Genomic DNA, 27,651 nt, shown 5'->3' on the forward strand with positions numbered 1-27,651 from the left:
CTGGGGATGTGGTTCAAGTGGTAGCACGCTCGCCTGGCATGCGTGCAGCCCGGGTTCGATCCTCAGCACCACATACAAACAAATATGTTGTGTCCGCCAAATACTAAAAAAATAAATATTAAAAAATTCTCTCTCTCTCTACCTCTATGTCTCTCACTCTCTCTTTAAAAAAAATAAATAAAATAAAAATAAAAATTTTTGATAAGCATCCCTTATTTATCTGATATCATCTGATTAAAAGTTTATTTTAATATTCATTTACTCATTTTTAAAATTTTAATTAAAAGAAAAATACATTCAGTATTCTTTTATCCTGGTATGATATTTATAGTATAATACATACAGAATATAAAATAATAAATGGATTTTAATATTAACGTGTGCATTTATTTATTTGTATTTAAAGGATGGTAGTAGGGAAAATTAGCATATTTATATTAATGTAAAAATTTTCTTAATGTTTCAGCTTTTACTTTTTTTTTTTTACTATTTTTTATGTATTTGTATTATACTGCAAAAGATTATACAGAATGTTACCAATATAAAAATTCCATAATATCATATTATAATTCTAGTACTTCTAGGTAAGTTGAAATAATTTTCTCTAAACATAAGGAGTTTAAGATATATTTTTGTTAATACTTTATTTAAACAACAGTAGAGGAAAAATATTTTTTTTATAAGTAAAAGACTGTTTTAAAGATAAATTATTTTTGATTCTATTTTTTCCTATGAGTAGAACAAACTATCATAATAAAGAAAACATTTAAAATTAGACACGTTTCTTTAATTACTTAGTACTCTTACTCCCCATAAAATTGTTAATAATTTTCAGAGGAATGAGTTTTATTCATTTACTAAAACATAACTGTATTGTGTATTCTTACCATTTTGAAATAGTTTTGCAAGCTTTATCTGAATGAAAGTAAATACAGCTAAAATTGAAATATATCATTATAGGGCCTAATTTGACTTCTTGCTGAATTGCTGAAGTTTAAAAATGTACTGCTTTGATTTTTTACTGTTTTTGATAAAATTTGAGAAGAGGAGAGGTGTATTTTAAGAAAAAATTTCTTTCTTTTTTGTGAGGATGAATACTATGTTGCCCAGCTTAATAGTTGCTTTCACATATTCCTTCTCCAGATTGGTATATGAAGCTGTACATAATATAAACACACATTCTTGTCTCTAGTTAGCCACATTGTAGTTAATGACCATATGGTCATTATGGTATAAGATCTACTGTCTGTTGTATTTATATTCCTCAAGCATATTGTTCCTTCAACTTCACTGTGTGTTAAACTATTTCAAAGGGAAAAAAATCCTTTCCCTCTTGTTTCTGGTTGTCCTATCAAGTGTAACCTTGGACCCTTATAGAGCAATTAGACCAGCCTCTATCCCCTCCTTTGTAATGAGGTTTCTTGCATTTCTGAGTCTATAACCCTTTAGTCTTCCCTAATGGGACATCATTATTCTGAAAGAAACAATGTAAATGTAAATGAATATTCTCATTAACGAGTCACAGAGAAACCTTTAGTGGTAGCACTGTGGTAATTCCGCTTGTTATTTCTCTGTATTCCATGCAGGATTTTTTTTATAATTCATTATTAGTATTCAAAATTACTTGTTCTTTAATTTTGCATGTCTTTCATAATCCGATGTTTCAACTAGTTCAACCATGTCCTTGTTTTATTCTCGAGGAACCACCTGTGAAACGTTCAAGGTCTTTGTCCCCAAAGAGCTCTTTCATAGACTCAGAGGAGCTGAGGAAGCTGACAAGAGCTGAAAGAAAGATTGAAAACTTAGAGAAGGCCCTACAACTAAAGGTGAAAATTAAATCATATCTTTAATAATAACCATGCAAAGATAAAACTATACTAAAGTAAACAAATATTGCACAAATAATGGCTTGTCATATTTCTTTCCTGAATTTAATTACCTGTACAAAAGCATGCAATCAGCTAATCTGGTTTTTAAATTTTCTGAGGATCATAAAATAATACAACAACATTTGCTATTTAAAAACTAAATATTTATTCACTACTTTGAAATTATTTGGAATATTTTCATTTAAACTTTAGACTAAATTTCTTATTGTTTCCTCAAAGACAAAGAACTATAATAAATGGAAAAGAGTTTCTTGTTCTTTATATATGATAAATGTCTGAAAATAAAAATGAGTTAAAAATCATATTAAGAGGCAGTATATGCCTATAATCCCAGCTACTCTGGAGGCTAACTCAGGAGGACTGAGAGTTTGAGGTTAATCTGGGCGATTTAGAAAGATCCCATCTCAAAAACAAAACCAAACCTTTCAAATTAGCTCAGATAACATACAGTTAAGTTATCCTTTGTATGAAAATTACATAGTCAAGTGGCAAAAAAAATTGCTTTTTTTTTTTTCCATTTCAAATGAATTTGTCTCAGAACATGTGACTTTTGCGTATTCTGCCTAGGTTTAACAAATCTATACCTGATTGGTTTGTCTTTGAGAGCTTTTACTTCCTGATTTAAACTTAATGAATTCTCTTAAACAGAGGAGATCATTCATGCATATTGAACCAATTTTTATGTGACTACATTAAGTGTTTATTTGGTTTTTTTTTTGTTTGTTTATTTTTGTAGTGCTAGGAATTGAACCCAGGGCCTCACACATGCTAGGCAGGTGCTGTATTACTACACCCTAACTCCTCAAAGGCTTTTATTTTTTCTCTGACTTCAATATAGCAAACTTCATTCTTTATTTATAATTATCTAAAGCCTTTCCATATTTGAATTTCAGTCATATAATTGATTCTCAATAGTTTTACACCATTCTGTGTCAGGTCCAATGCTTTATGTGTGATTACATAACCAATCACAACCCCCTTCCCCACCCAGTGTTAGGGCCTAAACCCAGGGCCTGTGCATACATACACCAAAGGGATATATATGTGTGTATATTTATGTGTGTGAGTGTATAAAAATATATACGTTTGTGTGTCATACACATGATTTACTGTAAGGAATTGACTCATAATTATGGAGGCCAAGAAATCCAAGATATGTAGCTGTGAAGCTGGAGATCCAGGAGAGCCTATGATATAGCTCCAGACTGAGGCTATAGAAAAAGGAGAACTGATAGTATAAGTTCAAGTCAAGTCCATGTTTCAGTATGAGTCCAGAGGCAAGAGAAGACCAATGTCTCAGCTCAAAGATACTTGAGTAAACAGAATCAAATCTTTTTATACTCAGTTTTTAATTCTATTTGGTCTTTCAACTAAAGGTCCTGAATATTAGGGAGGGCATGTGCTTTACTCAGTGTATTAGTCTATTTTTTGTTGCTAATAGCCAATATCAGAAGCTGGGTAAATTATGATAAAAACAGGTTTGATTTGTCTCACAGTTCTGAAGGTGAAGCTTGAGGAATCACATCAGATGATACCTTCTTGATGGTAGAGTTCTCAAGAAGTACAAGACATTACATGGCATTAGACAGGATGTGCATATGTATGTTTCTCTTCTGCTCTTTCTCCCTCTTCTTATATAGCCACTGATTGGGACTCAATCACAGAGGTTTCATCCTAATGATCCTGTCTAATCTTAAGCACCTTCCAAACTTCCTACCTATAAGCACCATAGTCAAATTGTTTCTACCTTCTTAATATCACACAATGGGCACACTCAAACCATAGCATTCAGTATATTCGTTAAAATATTATTCTCATTCAGAAAGATGGAGAAATTCTGTTTTAATCAAGTATCTGGCAAATTGACATATTAGCCACATATCCATTCAACAGTAGAGGATCTTCAACCATTTGTTCTCAGAGATCTATAAATCCCTTATTTTGGCAGTAAGTGTATAGCAATTCAGTGGCATTTTAGATCTAGTCTCTTACTATCTGTCTCTTGAATTCCTTGTTTAAAAACAGAGTATCAAATAATTATGATTTATTTCCTCCTCCTTTTTTTTTCTGACCACACCCTTCTGGGAGGAAGCCCCAATTTTATTTTTAGAGTAAAGTTCTTTTTTTCATAAAACTTTTTTTATAGTTTACCTATATTCATATTTTAAAAAATATTTATTTTATAGTTGTAGTTGGACACAATAACTTTATTTTACTTATTTATTTTTATGTGGTGCTGAGGATCAAACCCAGGGCCTCACCTGTGCTAGGCAAGTGCTCTACCGCTGAGCCATGTCCCAGCACCCCTATATTCATAATTTAAGTCAATTAATAATTATGAGTTTCAAATTTATGTCACTGCAAATTTGCAAAATTAGAGCAAAGATTTTTTTCTGTATATTCTCATTTAGTGAATTTTTTTATTTTAAAGGAGAGAAATATATTATAATCACGGTCACTTAGGAAAAGAAGTAAACAAAATCTGTATAGTAAAGTAATTCCAAAGAGTGTGACTGCGTTCAAAGTAACTTTTTAATCAATAGATTAATGTTGGTCTAGTAATGGGTATTTAATAAAGATAGAAGATATCACTTTATAATCTCATTTTTCTGTCATAATAATATTTCTATTACTCTATTGCATGTAAATATAAAGTAAAATAGTAATTATTTGGTAGTGGGGGTACAGTTCAGTGGTAGAACACATATTTAGCATACGACAGGCCTCGGATTCCCTGGAAGCAAACACAGAAAATAATAATGTGACTGTACTTTTTCTTAGTGTTCTGTAAACAAGTACCACAAACTGGGCAGCTTAGAGCAACTGAAATTTATTGTTGCAAGTTTCTATAGGCTAGAAAAGTCTAAAATCAAGGTGTCAGAAGAACTGCTTTCTTCTGAGGTCTGTGAGGGAGAATTGGTTTCGTTCTTAGCTTTTGGTAAATTTAGATTTTCCTTGGTTTATAGGTTACATTTTCCCTGTGTCTTCATATTATCTTCCCTCTCTGCATATCTATCTCCTTGTGTCTAAAATTCCCTTTACTTTAAGAATATCAGTCATATTGGAATAGGGCCCACCTAATGATGTGTTTAACTTGATTATCTCTGTAAAGACCTTGTGTCCAAATAAGACAAAGTTCTGAAGTATTGGGAGTTAGAATTCCAATGTAATTTTTTTGTAGGAGGGGAGGCAGGGGAACACAGTTCAACCTATAATGAGTAACTGTTGGATTTTAAAATACATTTATTGAACTTGATTTTTATTTGTGGTTCATCACCCACTTATACATGTGGAAGTTTTGTCGTGGCCTTTGTTATTCTATGAAATATTGTTCTGTAGAGACTCATGAGAGTATGGTAGATAAAAAATGGTCCATGCTCAAATGATTATTGTAAACAATGGATTAAAAGGTTTATTTTTTGTGAATCTTTAACATATCAGTTCACATTGTGAATCTATATCTAGGTATTCCCATATTTACTTGGTTATATTACTATTAATATTTTCCAAAAGGTGGCTGCTTTTCCATGGAAGATACCATGGGAAATACTGAAGTAAAGACAAAAGTCATATTCCAAGGCATTGTAGATAGCTCTAGGACTCTCAGTTGTTTACCTAGGCAAATTAAAAGATGGGAGAGACAAATAGGTTTCAATAGTAGCCCATGGAACCTGTATATATGGATTTTTAGTACATCGATATGACGTACTGTGTCATGTCAGCAGTAAATTATGCATATAAATATTCTAATGCTAGTTATTAATTTTCTACAAATATTGACCCATTAAGTTGTTCTACTTACTCTTGTGAGTAGCTATTCATATTTTCAAGGTGGGTGACTCTTGTCGTAATAAATAAGCAGATATAGTATGGAAGAAATTAAAGTTATTTTTAATAAAACTTCCATTTATAATCTTGACTTCATAAATGTAATGTTCTAGCAACTTATAAAATATAGTTTGGAAATCTGAATTAGAGTCTATGAAATCCTTACTATTCTTCAGACTATTAATGCCATGAAAATCCCTGTTTTTCTGATTTTCTTACATCTGGCAACATGATTTTATTAGCAGTTTTCAATGCCATTTAACAGCATTAATTTGTTGAATAAATTTTATATGTATTTTTTCAATGTTTTGATATATATACACTTTATACATTCTGCTGAAATTAAACATTCACACTGGAATCCTTGATATTATATTAAAATTTTTAATTTGTTTTTTTTTCCCCTACTCCTCTAAAACCTTGTTCTTATTCCCTGAAGATCAAGTTACTATTTCATGAATAGAGTTTATGCTCTTAATTCACCTTATTCTTATGAAGCAACCTTTGAGCAAACCAGATTAGGTTAAGAATTGTTTTTGTTCTTATGAACTTACTTAACAGAATTTGAAAATACCTTTAAGGATAGCCAAGCAATTCAGTTTTCCTATTTTATATTTTCTAATGTTCAGTCTTCAGACTTGTTTGTACACATAAGCCTATATTTTAATTACGAGTTTCTTGGAAAATACTCAACAAAGGATTTATAGAATGATTTTATGAGTGGCTCTAATTCAGCAGCTGCCTATGGAATATCTTTGTGTGTATCCTTTTAGGAAAATGCATTGATTAGTGCTATAAAATGTATTTATCAGTCTTTAAACTTGATTTTGTTATAAGGTCTTTGGTGGTAATATTTCCCAAATAAACTACTATTTTTTTTAATTTTGGCTATTATATGTCAAATGAGATTTGAAGAATCATAATCCAAATTACAGTTAGCCTGACTTTGTGAGAAGGTTATGAAAAAGTATTTTGGTTATTCCTTCAAACTATTTTTTCTGAGATAACCAACTTTTGATAGATGGGTTCAGCTAACATCTGTTCTTGCAGTATTATAATAGGAAAATATTTTTGTGAATTCTATCATATTTACATTCTGTAAAATTTTAGTATTTCTGAAATAGGACAAAGTAAAATCTGTGACTGAAATTCCATCTTAAAAGAATTATTATTGTAAAGTACATCTGTTAAATTGTTTTATAAATAATTCTACTTTAATGGTCTAGATTTTATTTTATAAAAATTATATAGACACTCTGGTTTTAGTTATAATAAATTAAAAAGCAAGTAAAATTAAAGCACAAAACATGTGTATAAAACTGTTTTCCTAAGATCACTACATAATAAAAAGAACCACTTATTTGAATTATTGTAAGAAAACTAAAATTATTTGGTAATATTGAACAGTTTACCTTTGGGAAGCAGATGTAGTAGCATTCAGTAATTTGATTCTTTGTTATGTCTAGTACAGAACCTAACACAACATAAATGATATATGGATTCAGGAGATGAATTAGGGAAAAGTATTGGTAGAAATTCAGTGATTAATAGTAGCTGGGGTAGAACTAAAAAGTGCTGAAATAGTGACAATACTGATTAGAAATTCAGTTCATTTCATTAATTCAACAGAGGATCAATCATGAATAGTAATTGAGAATATTTGGATGTCTCATTATATTAATTTTCACTTTTTGATCAAACTTAAAGGTTCCATTTTCTTAGAATTTTTAATGATGTTTAACCCAGAACTAAATGATCCCTAAAACACTGGGCTTTATATGCAGTACTTTTAAAGAAATTCATTGTAAGATGAAAGTTTATAGCCAATAATTTCTATTCCATAAATAATAATTATAGCAGCTATTTTAAAAGTCTTTGATGTAATCATTTTAGTTTAGTTATGAATTTATTCAAAAATTGTTTTGACATGACTCTTTTCTAATATGACCTGTAAACCTAATTATTTTATTAATATTTCTAATACATTGTGTTAAAATTCCTAATGAAACTTTTTGTTCTCAAGGAATCCCACTAAACATAATTACCTTATGTCACCTATGACAAGATATTAACATTATTGTTAGTTTTCTATATAACTAAATTTCACTTACTTAGGATTTATTCACCTACTTGAGATTAGAAGTTTTTAGTTTGATGAGTAAAGTGACATTTAGATTGTTTATTGAACAGTATTAGAAATTCAAGTTCAAGTTCCTAATAACTACTTAATAGAAGAATTTTGCTAGGAGCATATTCAAGGTAGAACAACAAAATACCATACTGCTGAGACAACTAGAATTACAGTAAAATGAGGTAGACTGTATTATAAAGTAGTATTTCCCTATTCGTGGGAGGTGAATGGTCAAGGAAATAATGAATTTTAAAGGAATAGTACAGTACTTTTTATACCTGGGAAAAGGAAATGATAAGAGGCTAACTTTAGTTTTGTGCCTCTCTAGGACAAGCACAAGTGCCAGGGCCTCAGCCTACTTAAGCCTTTTTTTTCTTTCCTCTATTTTATAGGAAATGAAATTTAATTAGTTTGAATAGTGTTCTTAAGATTATATAGCTAACAAGAAAAACAACAAGAATGGAATTCTGATCTTCCTAGTTACCATAGGCTTCCCATCTCAAGTACCTGTTTCTCCCAGCAAATAAGCATCGAAGTTCACTCATATAGAAATACAAATAGGTTTTCTAAATTATTGAAATTCTCACAGGGAAGAAACTTTATTAAGTTTACTTCAAAAAACACAAATAATAAGTAATGTGAATACATCTTTTGAGGACAGGAATGTGGCCTTTATGAGTTTGTCACATCTGATGAAAATTTGTCTCATATACAATATAGTTAGAATTAGTTGACTAATTGTTTAAGCTAGATTTTGAGATAACAGAATAGTGTTTGAACTGTCTATTGTATGACCTCAAGAGCACTAAGCCTATTTCTCCACTTTCAGTTCTTCATGGTAGAACCCCAAAAGATTAAATTATGCTACTTTTTGTATAAGTCTAGCCTTATTTTCTTCCTTTTGTGTAATCCTTGTGCTTTATTCTATATTAATTTATGGCTCTGTGGCCTGAAGAATTGGTCTTACTACTATGATTAATGTCCCTACATTTTAACAAAATATTCTTACTTTATGTAGGGTCAAATCCTTTTGTTGGTGAAAAAGAAAAAAAAATAAAAATGTGTTAAATGACCTTCTGATATATGTATATTAATTAACAAGGAAAAAATGAAACTAATTTCATAGCATAATTTGGAAATTATATTAGCAATTTTAAAAACTGTAGTTGAGTAGGTTATATTTATCAAGCAAACCAAATCTTCATCTTGAGGAATTCTTTCCTTTCTTCACTTAAATAACTATTACAAATGCATTCATATTTACATATTATTATTGTCTTTCAAATTTCATATTTAAATTGGTAACTTTTTCTTTGAAAAATTATACCAGTGTTTTCATCAAACTTTTATACTTGCTTTTTTTGTGTTCTGTAGAGCCAAGAAAATGATGAGCTAAGAGGTGCCCATGAAAAACGCAAGGAAAGGCTACAGATGTTACAGACCAACTACAGAGCAGTAAAAGAGCAATTAAAACAGTGGGAAGAAGGCAGTGGCATGTGAGTTACATAGCTCATAAAGACATTTCCCTAAATATTAAATGGAATGGAGTAGCATTATATAGGTGTTTTAATGGCTTTTGTTTGGTTTTAAAGAAATTATTTGGTAGTCAAATTTTTATTGTGAGTTTTTAAATAGAGAACAAAATGAATGAAAGTAGAGAAATGTACTAGCTGTAACTTAGATTTTCCTATCATTTGCAGATGACATTAGTAGTAGGTGATTATGAATTATTGTATTTTTACAATTAATAGACTAGCTAAATAAAAGCATACATTTAATACAGAAATAGTTAATATTCATATGCTTGAAATCCTGATTTTGAATGAATAAAATGCTTTAAAATGTGTATAACCACCAAAGTGTTTAAGTTTTAATGGAAAGACAAGAAAAATATGAAATTCACACATATAGTTAACTATCTTAAAACTACCTGAACCTAGTATGCAATTTGAAGATCTTTACTATCCATCAGTTTGTTCTCCAGCTTATCTGAATGAATTGGTGGTCTCAGTTCAATTGCTCTGAACAGGTGTTCAGATCTTGGTTAGTCGTAAGTGGCTCCCCTGTTAACAGTATTAACAAAGGGCAAAGGACTGAATGAGTACAGAAAATCTACTACCCTCTCATCTTTTGAGATGGATCCTTTAGGGCAATGTTGATGATACACATTGGTCTGCTCTGCAGAGAAATACTGTTTCTAAATTGGCCAGTACAGCACTTTTTAAAAATAAAAATGAAGGGTTTGTTTTATGTACAGAAAATGAAAATGTAAAGGACATTTGGCATCACTTGTAGATAATTGTCACATCTAATTTTTTCCTTTGATGAATGGAAAGTGTTTCGTATTGTGTGTCAGTAAGCAGCAATAAAGTGATTTCTCCTAAGCTTTAGCATCTCCTCAGTGTAAGAGTGAAATCTCTTTTCTGACATGTTCATCACTAAAATCTTGTTCTAAGATAGGGCATGTATACCACATTCAGATTGGGTGGCAACAAACTCTAGATGATCACTTATAGTTTTTTTTTTTTTTTTTTTTTTGAGACTGCTATAGTTCTACAGTGTATTTTTTATTACTAATGGACTAGAATCAGAGGAATAAACCTAAGAATATCATGTGTCTGATTAAAAATTTGCTTTCCACTGTAGAGGTTTAACTTTAGGAAATTAGAATACAGGATTTTAATTTCTACACACTTCAGTTCTAGGAAATTTATCACATTTATCTATTAGTGAGTGTGAATTACAAATTCAAAATTTGGTCTTAGATACATAATAATTTTAAGAAATGTGTAATTTATTTAGTTTTTTTATTGCACTTTGAATATGTTAAGGAAAAAAGCAACTTTATTTTAAAAATAGGATTGAAATCAGAAAAATAAAGAGAGCAGATCCCCAACAACTTCGACAAGAAGATTCTGATGCCGTGTGGAATGAACTGGCATATTTCAAAAGGGAGAACCAGGAACTAATGATTCAAAAGTGAGTTTTTGGTTTTGCTTTGATTTTTACAATATACAGGTAGATAAACATTTTGGAGGCATTATTTGTGACTTAAAGATACTAGACAAATACCTAATAAATTTTAAATTAAATAATCTGGATTGTGCCGATAGAAATAACAACAACAAAAGATTAGCTTTGCATACACACACGCACATACACACCCGCGCACACACACATATGTGTTATGAAATAACAAGTTGCACATTTGCTAGCTCTAACAGAAACTGTATAATATGATCTAGGGATTGTGTTAATTAATGTGGCTCTCATCTGTTGGAGGTGTCGCTCTTCATTAGCCTGTATTTTAGACACTGCCGTGCTTCATTTTTGGAATGAGGTGGAGAGGGGATAACCTAGCCAGCCATCCTTGTTTGATCTCCTAGATACATACGCAATGCAGAATGCCTGAGCTCTCTTGGTTCCCTGCCCTGTCCTGCTAATCCCAGCTGAGCTCATTATGGTGTAGCCTTGCTGCTACTCTTGGAGCCAGAGCTGTCCAAGCTAATTACTGGTAGCAGCAGAACTGCCTGTTAAGGGTCTGGTGTGGATCTGCTAACATGGTCCTTGGTAGTGACCTGCAAAAGACACGAGGGAATTGCTTTCTTTCTTGCTCTGCACTGCCTGTCCTTTGGGCTTAATGCTGATCCCTCCACATAGGTCTTTTAGCTGCCCTAAGTATAAAACTTGATGAAGGATACTCATATTTTAGAAAACATACAGTTTGCTTGCTTGATCTTATAATTCACAGACTATTATATTCAGCCTGGCAAAGAAAGATTTTTGTGTGTGTGCAGGTTTTTTTTTTTTTAGACAAAGAAGAGTTAGACAATATAATTAGCTTCTTTTGCTATTTAACTATTTTATCATTTAGAGTTAATTTTTAACACTCAGACTATATGGTCTTTTTGAAAGCCTGAATGTCTTTTTGATTGCGAGAATTTAGCAGTATATGCCACAGGCATATTATAATTGTCACTGACTTTTCTTAGCTATAAATCAGAAACTTGTTTTATGCGCTATATTATAACTTGTAACTTTTTGTGATTACAACCTTTTCTATGTAATAGTATACTCTTTGAGGAAAAGAGCATATCACATTTAAATCCATACTCCCATTTACCTCAACATACAATATGTTCTATTAGCTCTCAGTATTTGATGCTGATAATGAAGTCTCTTGTCTTGAAAATGATCTTATGAACTGTATATATTTATTCCCATTTTCTGATATTTTTAATAGTTTAATTGAAATATAACTCAGAAGTCATATAGTTCACCCATATAAATGATATATTTCAGTGGCTTTTGCTGTATTCAAAGAGTTGTTCACCATCTATCATTACAATTAATTTTAGAATATTTTCATCATGTCTTCAAAAAAATAATGTTAAAACCTCACACAAGCTATCCGATGTGCCCCTAACACTTCCATCCACTTTTCCCAGACCTAGGTAACTATTTATTAACCTATGTTCTGGGTCTGTGGATTTTCTTATTCTGGATATTTCATATCAATACAATCATAAAATACATGATTCTTTTGTTACTAGTTTCTTTCACTTAGCATAATATTTCCAACGTTCATTCATATTGTGGCACATGTCAATATGTTCTCTGATAATCTTTAATGACCATCTGTCTCCAAAGATGAGTATTAATTTTGGCTAAAGTGAATTAAGTGAGAGACCTCATCTAACTAGTTTTGAGATCTATTCAAGAAAATTCAGTCAGGTATTATAAGTATACATTTTGGGGTTTATTTTATTCATTAGTGAAATAGAATAGAAAGAAAAGGTAATAAGGCCTTTTAAGGAAAATTAGTGAGCTCTTAAATCCTACTCTGTTCACTTGGGTAGTGTTTTTACATTGGAAATAGCTCTTTGAATGCAATGCAAAGAGTCATTATTACACCGTGAAAGTTTTCCTTTTGTCTCTTTAAATTCGTCAATGTGATAGTTATTTGTAAGAGTTATTTTTCAGACCAGTCTCAGTAAATAGTAATGACTTTTTTTATAAAGCATTGAATGAACCTTAAGTTGTCTAGTAGAAGTTTCTTGGGGAAAGTTTATTTTGTGAAACTTTATTCAGTTAACTAAATGTGTTTGAGTTCTGCTCTCATGCACTCTGTTTGGTGAATGAAATGAGAAAACATTAGACAAATGTTCTACTTACAAGTACTTCATGAACCACATGTTCAGTATGAAACATTCTTAATGAAATGTGATGTCAAAAATAAAATTCATATAAAAATGTATGTTCAAACAATATTTGCAAACCCTCAGTCTTTTATTCATTGATGTTTGTATACTGATGAGGGCAGGAATGTTTTGTTTCACTTTTTTTCCCCCTCAAATTTATATTCAGTACAATTGGCTTTTTTACTGTGCAGTTTTATCAACTATAACACATTTAACACTTGAGTAACTAATACCACAATCAAGATGCCAAATATATTTCAGAAACTTTTTTCTTGTTCTGCCCCTTTGTAGTCCAGTCATTCTACCATCCCTACACTTGACAACCACTGATTTGTTCTCCCTTCCTAGCTTTGCCTTTTTCAGAGTCCTATGCATAGAATCATATAAACCAACATTTAGAGGACTGGCCTCTTTTGCTTAGTACAGTGCCTTCGAGATTCATTCAGTTTAGTATATCCAGTTTGTTCCTTTTTATTGATAAATGGTATTCCATTGTAAAGGTTTATTACAGTTTGTTTTTCCATTGAACAACATTTGGGTCATTTCCAGGGTTTTTTGTATGCTCATTTTGCATTTATGAATATAGCTGCTATCATAGGTTTTGTGTGAGCATGACTTTTTGATTCTTTAAGGTAAATATTCAGGAGTTGCATTGCTAGATCATATGATCACTATAGGTAGAACTGTATCAGAACCTGTCAAATCCTTGTCAACTCTTGATGTTGTCACTAATTTTTAAAAATAAATAGGTATGTAGTAGTAGCCCATTGTGATTTTAATTTGCATTTCCCTAATGATTAATGGTATTGTCTTTTTATGTGCTTATTTGCTGTCTCTGTTCTTTGATTGAGTCTTTTCAAATCAATTGCCCAATAAAAATGGTTAGTTATTAAAACAATTATAGTTGTTTTTTATTGTTAAGGTTGAAGTTGTGATTTTCCTGGTTCTTGGTTTGATGAGTGATTTTAAAAATTGTCTCCTGCACTTTGGAATATTATGTTAAGAATCTTGATCTTATTTAAATCTTTTATTTTAACATGCTGCCGATGGCATCATGACTCATGACATCATAAGGGTCACCTGATTAGTATTAGTAAGGGGTGGGAATCTAACCTCCTAATTTGACTTTTGCTGATAGTGCATTGAAGGGAGACTGAAGAGGTTTCTACTTGTTGTAGGTAGAGGTCTAGAATTCTTATTCTGTTTTCATTAACGTGGAGTGCAGGACTTCTAATTGTTTTCTCCCAGTGTTTATGGATGGATTAGGGTAGATCAACAAGATTTCTTTCTGACTTATCTGATTTTTTACTGGTCCTTTGCTAAAGAGAGCAAGCTTTCCTTGAGGATTTGTTTGTTTGTGTCCATTAGCATTTCTGGATTGTGGGCTTCTTTTATTTATTTATTTATCCATCTATCTATTTATTTATTCATTTATTTATTTTTAGTTGTGCCCAATACCTTTATTTATTTATTTTTATGTGGTGCTGAGGATCAAACCCAGGGCCCCACACATGCTAGGCAAGCGCTCTACTGCTGAGCCACAACCCCAGCCCGATTGTGGATTTCTTTAGTTCCTAATTTGGGGTGAAAAATGAAGTAAATCCAGGAAACTCATCACTGTGAGTTATTCTTCTAGTGTTGTTCTCTACTCCCGAGATTCCTTCTCTATTGTTCTTGCCTGTCCCTTTTAGAGTCATATTTTTTAACATATTATTTTTAGGGTTTATATATATAATTAGTAGGAATAGATGTATTTATTCTTTCTTGTTAAGAACCAGAAGTTTCAACTTGTTTTTCTGTAAACTCAGAAGTCTTATTTTTGTGTCACATATTACCCTTTAATTTAACATTCAGCCTTGAGTTTTTAAGGGATGATATGAACTTGATTTCTGCTGTTCTAAGTGTCTTTTAAGACTAGAATCCACAATAGAAGATATACTGCTACTACTACTTTTAAATCACATTTTAACTGTGCTTCCAAATATACCTAAAAGTTGAGTTAGCTGTGAAATTTTCAAGAATCTAATTAAACAATATACTTTACAAAACATGATTATAAAGAATGAAGCTGCTTTTGGGCTGGGGATATGGCTCAAGTGGTACCGTGCTCGCCTGGCATGCATGCGGCCCAGGTTCGATCCTTAGCACCACGTACAAACAAAGATGTTGTGTCTGCCGAAAACTAAAAAATAAATATTAAAAAACATTCTCTCTCTCTCTCTCTCTCTCTCTCTCTCTCTCTCTCTCTAAAAAAAAAAAAGAATGAAGCTGCTGCTGACTGACATTGTAGTTTTTTTCAACTATTGAGTATGGTGAGAAGTATTAGTTACTATTATACAGTATGGGACTCTAAGGACTTGTAAACTTTTCATGGAATATAGTTCCTGCTGTACTTCATTTAGATTTATGAAATACATCTATGTATTATTTCAACTATATTTTAATAAAAGATGAAGAAATTAACAATCCATGAACTAATAAGTTGCCTGGCTTCCTTAGTATATTCATATCGTTTTTCATTCATTCAATAATAGAACACTATAATTTAGAGCCAGACACTAAAGTAGGGGCTGAATATACAGAGGTTTACTGAAGTGTAATGGTTTCAAAATCTACCTGCCACAACCTAGTGAGATGAAACCACCCTTTGTATACTAGATTGTAAGAACCAAGAAAAGCTTTCAGAAATGCCAGTGAACATACTCTGCTTTCTTGCTCAGTTGAGCATGTTGTCATACCAATGCTAAATTAGACTTAGGAACCTACAGAGTCAAATATGTGTTAACATTTTTGCATTGGAATAAAAATATTTGTGGCTAGGCATGAAGCCACATACCTGTAGTCCCAGCTACTTGGGAGGCTGAGAGAGGATTGCTTGAGCCTAGGAGTTTAAGGTTAGTTAGCATGGACAACATAGGGAAAGTTTGTTTAAAAAAAAAAAAAGAAGTGTATTCTTTCAGAATAGTGATATAAAACTATAAAAGTGGCAGCAAGAAATTACATTTTTCCAGTCCAGCAAATCATACACCGCACATTGTCAACCACAATTACATGTCCCTGCTAGTGACCCTAGGTATGATGACATTCATCATGTGTCCTTTGGATTCTTGACCAAATGAAATAGCAATTTACAATGATTTGGTAATTTTTGTCTCCTTAACTAATCGATTGCCTGTATAAAATTCCTCAGCTGGACACTCTGCTGGACACAGTGCCACAGAGAGAAATAATATGTCACCCTGTTTTATCAGGGTACAACTTAGCAAAGAAGACAAGCAAAGTGTCATAAGAATAATAAGAGAATAGTAGTGACACTAAGCAGGGAAAGCTCTCTTCTATTTGTGAGTAGGAAAAAACTGAAGCACAGTTTCAAGATAAATGATGTCACTTTGAACTGACTGCTTACAAGCTCAGAGCTAAATGACTATGTAAGAACCTTGATAAGATCCTATATACTATGGCAATTTGTTCCTTTAGTATATAGTGGAATATAAATATTGCATAATTATAATTACTTAGGGTAGTTACTGTTATAAAGTAGAATGTGAAAAGACTAATATCTGAGATACTGGCTAAAGTTATACTTTAAATCTGTATCATGAGAGCCTTAATTAGGGCGGTCACAAAAATTAAGAAGTGATGCCTATTTATGTATGATAATAAAATATACAAATGAAAATTAAGATATATAAAATTTTTCTTTGCCTCTATTGATTCTTACATATTTACTGGAAGGTATAAAATTTATATTTTCTCTTTAACTACTCTAGTCTTAGAGAAATTCTTTGGTTAATTAATAGATCTTTTATCTTTGTATCCTCGATTTAATTGCCCTTTCTCAGAAGTTATACTTATTTTCCTTCAGCCTTCAGTTACCTATTTATGTATACCATAAAATTCTATACATAATTTAAACTACTTATAAAATGTTTGTCCAAGTGTTACTATCATTATGACATTTATCCATATTCTGATTGTGGTAGCAACAAAGAATACAATAACTGAACCCTAATTAATTGTTTTTTTTTCATTATCCTGTCATGTTCTGATATAATGATTTATTTAATAAATAAAAGTGTATACCTCTAATATTTCTAAACCATATTATAGGAAAAGATAGACAATTCAGTATATGCATGGGGAATAAAAAATTGAGAACTGTGAATTTTTTAATGCCTTAGCAGATCAGACTGCTAAAACTAAATGCCATAGACTTGAGTCATTTAAATATTAGACATTTTTTTTCTCACAGTTCTGAAAGCTGAGTGGTCCAAGATCAAGGTGCAGATGGATTAGATTCCTTCAGAATGGCCTGTCTCTTGATTTGTAGATGACTACCTTTTCTCTGTTATCATAATCAGAGAGTTTGCTCTCTCTTTCTCAAAAAGCCACTCATAATAGCACAAAGACTCCACATAATCCAATTTACCTTTCAAAGTCCCCATCTCCAAACACCATAACATTAGGGATTCGTGCTTCAATATATGATTTTTTATGTAATTTAAATTGGTTCATAGCAATCAACAAACAGAATCTTATTTGTTAAGAATAATTAAATCTAGAGCAGAGAAAGCTAGGCAAATCAGTCAATAACCAGGAGTTAACCAAAAGATACTTCACATCTTCAAATTCTCATTGCTGTTAACAAGGCTGATCTTATTCTCTTTAAAACATTTTTTTTTTCCATTAAAACTCTGACACCATTATCTTCTGATTTTGTTCTGTGAATCTCTGGCCATTTCTTCACATCCTCCTTTGTCATCTCTTCCCCCAGAAATCAGCTACTTTTTGATAAAGTATTTTTGGATTGTGGTAGACAGTCTTTGTTTTCTTTAAGACAGTTTCATCTATTCTAATGATTTAAGTTAGCATTCGTTGTTATTTGACTCTCAAATCTACAATTCTAGCATAAAACCCTGTTTTTGAATTAGCTCAATATATCCAAATGTCTATAAAATGTTTCCCCTTTGATGTCTTACCCAGATAACAACATGTCTGCAACAAATTCATGATCTTTTCCTACGCATTTACTCCTTATCTAGCACTCTACATCTCCATAACTTTTGCTCAAACAAGATATCTAGGGTACTAAAATTGTTTTATCATTCTTTCCAACCTCCTCATTAAAATCCATATATGTCTTAACATTCCACACCACCAGTACTTCTAGAATATATCTATTTCTTTTCATCTTATTCTTAATACCTTATTCAAACCCTCATTATTTCTTCCCTGATCTCCTAGAGTAAAATTTGAATACCTACAACTATCCTATCCCCTCAAATCCAACTCTGCAAAGTGATCATTTAAAATACAATTCTGAGGGACTAGGCATGTAGCACGTGCTTAGCATACCCGAGATCTTGGGTTCCATTAATAGCACATACACACAAGCAACAAACAATTCTAAGCATGGTTCTCCTCATTTTAAAACCTATTGTATCTTTTAGTCTTAAAGTCTAAATTCTTTATACAACATACTTGAACTAAAACATTCTTTTTTTTTTTAACTATCCATGCTTTCACTTTTGTTTTATGTCTAAAAATAAGTATAACTATATAAGAGTTACTGATATTTTTCCTAGTTGACAATTTCCTGATTAGTAAAATCGTCAGTGGATGCAGTTAGGGCTGGGGTCATTGGTAAAGGTATTTAAAATTCACACACAAAAAAAAACCCTTCAATTTGATTTTAGAGAAATGGAAAATTTTGCCCTCTATATTTTAATTAGATATAATTGTCTTTATTTTAATGAATCTTCTGATCAATGGCCTAGCACAGATTGGAGTACTTTCTTCTCTTTTGGGGTAAATGTTAAAAATATTCAGGCCGTAGTTTCAAAGAATATTTTATAAAATTCAATAATAATTGCTTAAGGAAATAAAATTAGAATATTATCTTAGGAAAGTTTAGTCATTTTTTCCCCCAGCAGAGTGAGACTCTTGGTCTTCTCAATAAAAAAATTTTTTTTTTGTTTGCTATGTCAAAATAAAGATTATAGGAATTATATTTCTCTAACAAGGGGGAAATAAAATTCTTAGAAAAGCCTATTTGCCAATGGTGGCATATTTTGAAAAGCAAATTTATTTCTGGATAATTGTTAGAACTATATGAATTACATGTTAATTTTATTTTAAAGCATACAATTCGGTAACATTTGTGCATTCACTATGTTATGCATCCATGATCTTTAATTCCAAAGCATTTTCATCACTGCCAAAGGAGACCTCATACCCATTAAGTCGTCATTCGCATCTCCCCATTTTCCCCTTGCCCCAGTTGTTTGGCACCACATTTTTTTTATCCCTCTGGGGATTTACCTATTCCAAATAGTTCAAGTAAATAGAATTATACAATATATACTCTTTTGTGTCTAGCTTCTTTTACTTCTTTTATTTCAAGATTCATCCACATTGTGGTATATTTCAGAATTTAATTACTTTTTACAGTGCTTATCTTGGAAGATTTTTATTTCTTGAATTCTGAATGAGAGCTTTATTGCATATAGCAATCTTGCTTGACAGTTATGTTCTTTCCGGGCCTAAAACACATTGTTCCAAGTCCTGCAAGATTTTTAGGGTTTCTGTTGAGAAATCAGACATTTCCCCCTTTGTTTACTTCTAAATGTGACCTGACATCTTTTCTCTTGAGGGTTTTAAAATTCTATACTTACGCTGGATATTTGGCAATTTAATCATGATAGCTCATGGAGTGGTTCTTTTTTAAATTTTTGTGTACTTGCAGTTCTAAATTCCTTCTTATGTGGCCCGCATCTCATTCACAAGGTTTGAAAATTTTTGCTATCATTTCTTGGAAAAGGGTATTTATTTAAGGACCTTAGGCACTAGGCCAGAGACTCTGTGCCTACTAGAAGAAAAAGCAGGACCAAATCTCTATCGTGTCAGCTTTAGGAACAAAATTCCTCAACAAGACTCCTAAAGTGCAAGAAACAAAGTCATGTACCAATAAATGGGTATCAAACTAAAAATCTTCTTCATAGCAAAGGAAATATTTAGGAATATGAAGAGAGAGCCTACAGGAGGAAGGAAGAAAATCTTTGCCACTTGCACCTCAGGTACAGCATTAATCTCCAGAATATATAAAGAACTCAAAAACACAACACCAAAAAACCTAGTCAACAAATGGGCAAAGGAACAACAGAGACACTTCACAGAAGAACATATACAGTTAGTCTATAAATATATGAAAAACATCTCTAGCAATTAGAGAAACAAATTAAACAAATTAAAATTACACTGTGATAATAATAAATGTTGGCCAGGATGTTGTTGGTGGAACTGCAAATTGGTATAACCACTCAGGAAAGAAGTATAGAGATTCCTCATATAACTTGGTATGGAACCATCATATAACCCAGTTATCCCACTCCTTGACATGTACCCAAAGGACTTCAAATCAGCATATTACAACAATGAACCCATATCATGTTTATATTAGCTCAATTCACAATAGGTAAGCTATGGAACCAACCTAGGTACCCTTCAAGAGATAAATGGATAAAGAAAATGCAGTATATATACACAATGGAATATTACTTAGCCATAAAGAAGAATGAAATTATGGCATTTGACAGTAAATGGATGGATCTGGAGATTGTCATGATAAATGAAATAAAAGAATCCCCAAAACACAAAGTCAAATTTCTCTCTGATATGTGGATGCTATCACATAATAAGGTGGGGTGAAGGAAGAATAAGTTCATTGGACTGGACAAAGGAGAATGAAGAGAAGGGAAGGAGGTTGGGAATAGGAAAGACAATAGAATGAATTGGACATAACTTTCCTATGTTCATATATGAATACATGATCAGTGAAACTCCACATCATGTACAACCACAAGAATGGAAAGTTATACTCCGTGCATGTATAATAAGTCAAAATACATTCTACTGTCATGTGTAACTGTAAAGAACAAATAAAAACAAAAAGAAAGAAAAGGCTATCCTTGTCAGCCTATTCTTTTTCTTTTCTTGATGTCAATGATTCTTCATTTTTTTTTCTCTTAAGCTTTGCTATTGTTATCTCAGAGTTCTTGTATGTTCTGAACATAGTTTATTTTCATTTCCTTAATGTCTAAATATTTAAAAAGGCCACTTTGTATTTTACCTCTAAGATTCTGTATTCTACTTGATCTCATCTCTTATATGACTTTCAATTGAGTTTTTAATTTGATTTATTGAGTCTTCCATTTCCAGGGTTTCTGTTTGATTCTCTCAGTACTAAAATGCTCTTTCATGTCCTTATTTTCTTCCTTAGTTCATTTCTTAATTTTTAAAAATTCATTACCATTTTAAAAATCAAATTTTTGAATTCTTTGCTCATTATTTCATCTACTTCTGTATATGTGGATTCTATTTTGGGAGGTTGTAAAGTTTTGGTAGCTTCTTTCTGGCTTGTTGCCTCATTTTTTTAAGTTCTTTATTTGCACATCTTCCTCTTTTATGTGGGGTGCTATATTGAATTGGGATATATCCGAACTTCCACACATTTGATCAGTATAATCAGAGTGTTACGTTCAACTACCAGGACCACATTGAAAGGAGAGAGTAACTGCCAGGAACAGTGATAACTTTAAGAGCAAATTATATCAACATGTTATAAAAGTTATTATGAATAATTTTTACAGCTTTAATAAAGAGAAAAGTGTGTGAATATAATATAGAATAGGATAAAGAGATTAAGCATTAATGATAATATACTAACTGAAATGGAAAAGAGATAAAAAAGAAAATAAAAAAGGGAAAGGAAAAAGGAAAAGGGTGGGAGAAGGAAGGGAGACAAGTTAAAATGAGAGTGAACAAAGGATAGGAAAAAGGAATAAAAATAAGAGAAGTAAAGAGGTATGCATAGAAGATCTTATTAAATGATACCATATGTAAACTTAGAACTCTGAAAAAACAATACTACATATGGAAATACACTGGATATCAGTTTACATCTAGGAGTTAATGCAATAAGTCATAAAGAAATTTATTTTTTTCCTTATTGGAGTTTTTCGTTTAATAGAAACTTTTCCTTCTGAGCTTTTGAGTTTAGAATCTTCTTACAATGTTGAAGCTTGTGTGACACAAATATTTTGTTGTTTGTTCTCAGTTCTGACCCAAACTGACCAACTTTTTTAGAGGAATCTGTATGAACTCTGTTTCCTGCTTTCTTGCCATTATCTACTTAGGAAGCTTTGGTTGAATCTTCTAGACTAGACTGCACCCTCAAAATGGCTTTGTTATTGTGACCTTGGGTGGGAGTGTAATCCTGGTTGGCTAGTCCTGTTACTCCTGCAGCCTGTAGCCTGATCTGGACTAAATTACTTCTATCATTCTAAGAGCCTCGGTTAGTGTGCTGAGGACAGGTGTGTGATGCCTATCAGTTTATCTTCCAAACCATTCTGGACATGGGTGAGATGGGGCTTGTCCTGCAGCAGGCTGTTGTGGAGCCACTGCTTTCTACTCAATCCTGCTCAGTCCCAGTTTCACCCCCTATCAGTCATGCTCCTTATCCTAAAATTCAGACTGTCAAGTTAAAAAAAAAAAAAAAATAGGAACTTTATTTTATTCTGTTTTGCAGACTGGCAGTTGCAGTTCCCGGACCTAATCTTCCCCCAAGTCTGTGTTATAGTTTCGTTACTGTGACCAGACTGACATTTGGCATGGACACCCATTGATCTAGCAAAAAATAAACTCTATGTGCCTTTTTTGTCTTGGGTAATTTAAAAAGTAAGTACAATAAAAGCAAGACAAAAAAGAAAAAAAAGTGAGAGGAAAAATTAAAAACAAACATAAACTGAAGAGGTTTCTGTCCTACTGCTCAGAAAAGTCCAAAGAGTCTTTTGAAGCTCCCTGTGCTTGCCTAATTTTACTATCTATGCTGGCTGGAGACTGCCAGGACTGTCTCCCATGCCAGTTCACCTCACTATATTTGAACTTACTTTTTCTTCAGATTGTGAGTTTGTTGGATTACAGTACCTGTTTTTCTTTAACTTGTTGGGTAGAATTTTTTCAGTTCTTTGGCTAGAAGTTCCTCTCCCCCATTGAGCAACTGCATGCCAAATGTTCCCTTAGTCTTTCTTTTATTAATTAATTTTCTATACTAAAAACTGGTATTTTTTAGGTTTCACCAGGGTTGCTAGCTCTATGAGTTGCCTACTGGTGTTTTCCCACAACCTTCCTGCCTCAGTGTGCTACCATAGAATCGTTGTTTTAATTCAGTCTTGGGGATATTGTGCTTCCCTCCAATGTGCCATTTCCCCCTCTTTTATTTAACTTTGAGATAATTCTATATGTGGTGTGAAGCAGGGGATCCAATTTCCATTTCTGCATGTGATATCCAGTTACCTATTAATGTTTTTACATGACAAATAGGCTATAAAATTACATGTAAGAATTAATAAGATGGGCTGGGGTTGTGGCTCAAATGTCATAGCACTGGCCTAGCATGTGTGAAGCACTGTGTTCGAGTTTTGGCACTGCATCTAAATAAATAAAATAAAGGTTCATCAACAAAGGAGTTGATTCTTAAAAAAAATTAATAAGATTAATTAATACAATGAAAATTTTAACATATGTGTACTTGATAAAACAGTCCAACAAGAATGAGCATGGGGTATCCTAAGTCATGAGCAATCAGAATATAATCTCAAAGATATTACTTTAATCAAGAATTATATAATTTGAGAAAATATTCGGCGTTTGGGTTTTGGGGGTTTGACTTATTTTGCTTAGCATAATATTCTCCGTCTCCATCCATTCACCTTAAAATGCCATAATTTCATTATTCTTTATGGCTGAGTAATATTCCATTGTGTATATGTACCACATTTTCTTTATCCATTCATCTCTTGAAGGGCCTCTAGGTTAGTTCTATAGTTTAGCTCTTGTGAATGGAGCTGTTATAAAGATGATGTCACTGTATCACTGTAGTATGCTGATTTTAAGTCCTTTGGGTATAAACTAAGGGGTGGGATAACTGGGTCAAATGGTGGATCCATTCCAAGTTATCTGAGGAATCTCCATACTGCTTTCCAGAGTAATTGTAACAATTGGCAGTCCCACCAGCAGTGTATGAGTGTATTTTTTCCCCACATCCTCACCAACACTTACTATTGTTTGTATTCTTGATAATTGCCATTCTGATTAGTGTGAGATGAAGTATCAAAGTAGTTTTGATTTGCATTCTCTAATTGCTAGAGATGATGAACATTTTTTTCATACGGTTGTTGATCGATTGGATTTCTTCTTCTGGGAAGTGTCCATTCAGTTCCTTAGCCTATTTATTGATTGGTTATTTGGTTTTTTGGTGTTAAGTTTTTTGAGTTCTTTATGTATCCTGGAGATTAGTGCTCTAACTCAGGAGCCAGTGGTTTTTCTCTATAATGGGGGCATGGGATGGGGAAGAATGAAGGAACTTTGGATTGTACAGAGGGGAGTGAGGGGAAGGGAGGGGGATGTAGGGTAGTGGGAAGCATGGTAGAATGAGACAGATGTTATTACCCATTTACATGTATGATTACTCTACTGGTATAACTCTACACCATGTTCAGCCACAGGAAGGAGAAGTTGTGCTCCATTTGTGTACAACTGTCAAAACGTATTCTACTGTCATATACAACTAATTAGAATAAATTTTTAAAAATTTTCTTTGAATTGGGGATCTTTTTAGGATGTAATATCTGATCTATAAATACTCCAAAATAAAATTGAACTTACAGTTATACACTTTGTTTATCAAGATCTGTTTGAAGGATAGATAATGGATTTCAAGGCTTATGGAAATAAGGTTTTGAAGCCCAATTACTTCATGATTAGAATTAATGATAAATTCATAAATTAAAATTAGAGTTCAGGGAGGTAAACTCATCAAGTATCCCTAGGTAAGAATGTGAAGTTTTAGAACAAGATTAACAAAAACCTTAAGTATTTGCCGTTATAGTTCTAAAACCTTCAATCCCTTATACTCATCTTTTGTATCTCTAGAATGCTTCAGGCCTGTGAATGTACTTTGAGAGGTCACTTATGAAAGTTAGGAAACAAGTCAACTTATAGCTTAGTAAATTATATTGAGAAAAATGCTTTTAAACTATGATTTTTATAATGAAGTTGCATGTTGCTGAATCAGAGTGCCCCTTTATATACTGCCTGTGGTTTTATTCATTAGTTCAATTGATATGCTGAGTGCTGGAAATATTGAGCAGTACTCACATGACTCCCAGCCTAATACAGTTTCTGTTTCTTGGAGGACACAAGGAGTAATCCAGAAGCACACCAGTGTGTGATTAAAAACTGTGATTAATATAAATATGTAACTCTTTTATGCTTTTCCATTGTTGTATTTTCCCCTTTTCTTTCTATTTTTTCCCGTCTTTGTCTTTCCTGCCCTTCTCCTTATCTGTCTAAAATATAGAAATTGATTACGTTCTTTAGGGTTCTATAATTTTCATTGTATAGATCATTTACCTCTTTCATTAAGTTGGATTCCCAAGTTTTTTTTTTTTTTTGAGACTATTGTAAATGGGATAGTTTTCCTCAGTTTCCTTTCAGATATTTGTCACTGATATACAGAAATGACTTTGATTTATAGGTTGACTTTATATCCTGCTACTTTGCTGAATTCATTTACTAGTTCTAGAAGTTTTCTGGTGGAGCTTTTTGGGTCTTCTAGGTATAGAATCATATTGTCAGCAAGTAGTGCTAATTTAAGTTCTTCTTTTCCTATACATATTCCTTTAATTTCTTTCACCTAATTGCTCTGGCCAGTGTTTCAAGAACTATGTTAAATAGAAGTGGTAAAAGAGGGCATCTTTGTCTTGTTCCAGTTTTTAGAGGGAATGCCTTCAATTTTTCTCCATTTAGAATGATGTTGGCCTGGGGCTTATTATGGATAGCCTTTATGATGTTGAGATATGTTCCTGTTATCCTTAGTTTTTCTAGTGTTTTGAACATAAAGGAGTGATGTATTTTGTCAAATGCTTTTTCTGCATCTGTTGAGATGATGATATGATTCTTATTTTTGAGTCTGTTGCTGTGATGAATTGCATTTATTGATTTCCATATGTTGAACCAACCTTCCATAAGAAATCGAAGGAGACCAAAGATCGAAAGATCTATATTTTTCTTAGATAGGCAGAATTAATATTATCAAAATTACCATACTACCTAAAGCACTATACAGATTTAATGCAATTTCGATCAAAATCCCAATGGCATTCCTCATAGAAATAGAACAAGCAATCATGAAATTCATCTGGAAAAATAAGAGACCCAGAAAGGCTAAAGCAATCCATAGCAGGAAGAGTAAAGCAGGTGGCATCACTATACCAGACCTTAAACTATACTACAGAGCAATAATAACAAAAACAGCATGGTTTGGCACCAAAACACACTGGTAGACCAATGGTACAGAATAGAGGACACAGAGACTAACCCACAAAAGTATAATTATCTTATATTAGACAAAGGTGCCAAAAACAACAGTGAAGAAAGATAGCCTCTTTAACGAATGGTGCTGGGAAAACTGGAAATCCATATGCTACAAAATGAAATTAAACCTTTGCCTCTCACGATGCACAAAACTCAACTCAAAGTGGATCAAGGACCTAGGAATTAAACCAGATATTCTGTGTCTAATGGAAGAAAAAGTAGGCTCTAATCTCCATCATGTGGGATTAGGCCCCAACTTCCTTAATAAGACTCTTATAGTATAAGAATTAAAATCAAGAACCAATAAATGAGGTGGATTCAAGCTAAAAATCTTCTTCTCAGCAAAAGAAACAATCTGTGAGGTGAACAGAGAGACTATACCCTGGGAACAAATGTTTACTCCTCACACATCAGAGAGCACTAATCTCTAGGGTATATAAAGAACTCAAAAAGCTAAGCACCACAAAAATCAAATAACCCAATCAAAAAATGGCCAAGGACCTGAAGAGACACTTCTCAGATGATGATATATGAATGTATGAAAAAAATGTTCATCATTGCTAGCAATTAGAGTAATGCAAATCAAAAGTATTCTTAAGATTTCATCTCACTCCAGTCTGAATGGCAATTATCAAGAATACAAGCAACAATAAATGTTGACAAGGATTTGGGGGACAAGGTACACTCATGTATTTGTTGGTCAGAGTGTCAACTGATGCAACCACTCTGGAAAGCAATATGGAGATTCCTCTGATAACATGAAATGGAATCACTTGACCCAGCTATCCCATTCTTTGGTTTATACCCAGAGAACTTAAAATCAGCATAGTGTCCAGTGATGGATCCACATCAATGTTTATAGCAGCTGAAGTCACAATAGCTAAATTATGGAACAAGCCTAGATGCCTTTGAAGAGATGAATGGATAAAGAAAATGTGGTATATATACACAATGGAATTTTACTCATCCTTAAAGAAAAATGACATTATGGAATTTGCAGGTAAATGGATGGAGCTGGAGAATATCATGCTAAGCAAAATAACACCAAACAGCAAAGGCCAAATCTTTTCTCTGTTAAGGAAATGCTGATCCATAATGGGGAATGGGGGGATTGAGGAACTTTGGATTGGGTAGAGGGGAGTGAGAGGATGGAAGAGAGTGTGGGGTA

The 27,651-nt window shown here is 32.5% G+C and overlaps 1 protein-coding gene across 6 annotated transcripts in view; it reads left to right on the forward strand.

The window, feature by feature from the left end:
• Positions 1-27,651, forward strand: part of Cntln (centlein) — a 306,285-nt gene that overhangs the window by 162,773 nt on the left and 115,861 nt on the right. For all 6 annotated transcript variants that reach the window (XM_027950608.2, XM_071600659.1, XM_071600660.1 and 3 more), the window contains 3 exons: positions 1,701-1,826; positions 9,223-9,344; positions 10,708-10,827. In XM_027950608.2, coding sequence (XP_027806409.2) covers positions 1,701-1,826; positions 9,223-9,344; positions 10,708-10,827 — 368 coding nt within the window. The remainder of the gene's footprint in view (positions 1-1,700; positions 1,827-9,222; positions 9,345-10,707; positions 10,828-27,651) is intronic.

Source organism: Marmota flaviventris, chromosome 13 (assembly GCF_047511675.1).
Source record: "Marmota flaviventris isolate mMarFla1 chromosome 13, mMarFla1.hap1, whole genome shotgun sequence".
NCBI classification, from domain to species: Eukaryota; Metazoa; Chordata; class Mammalia; order Rodentia; family Sciuridae; genus Marmota; species Marmota flaviventris.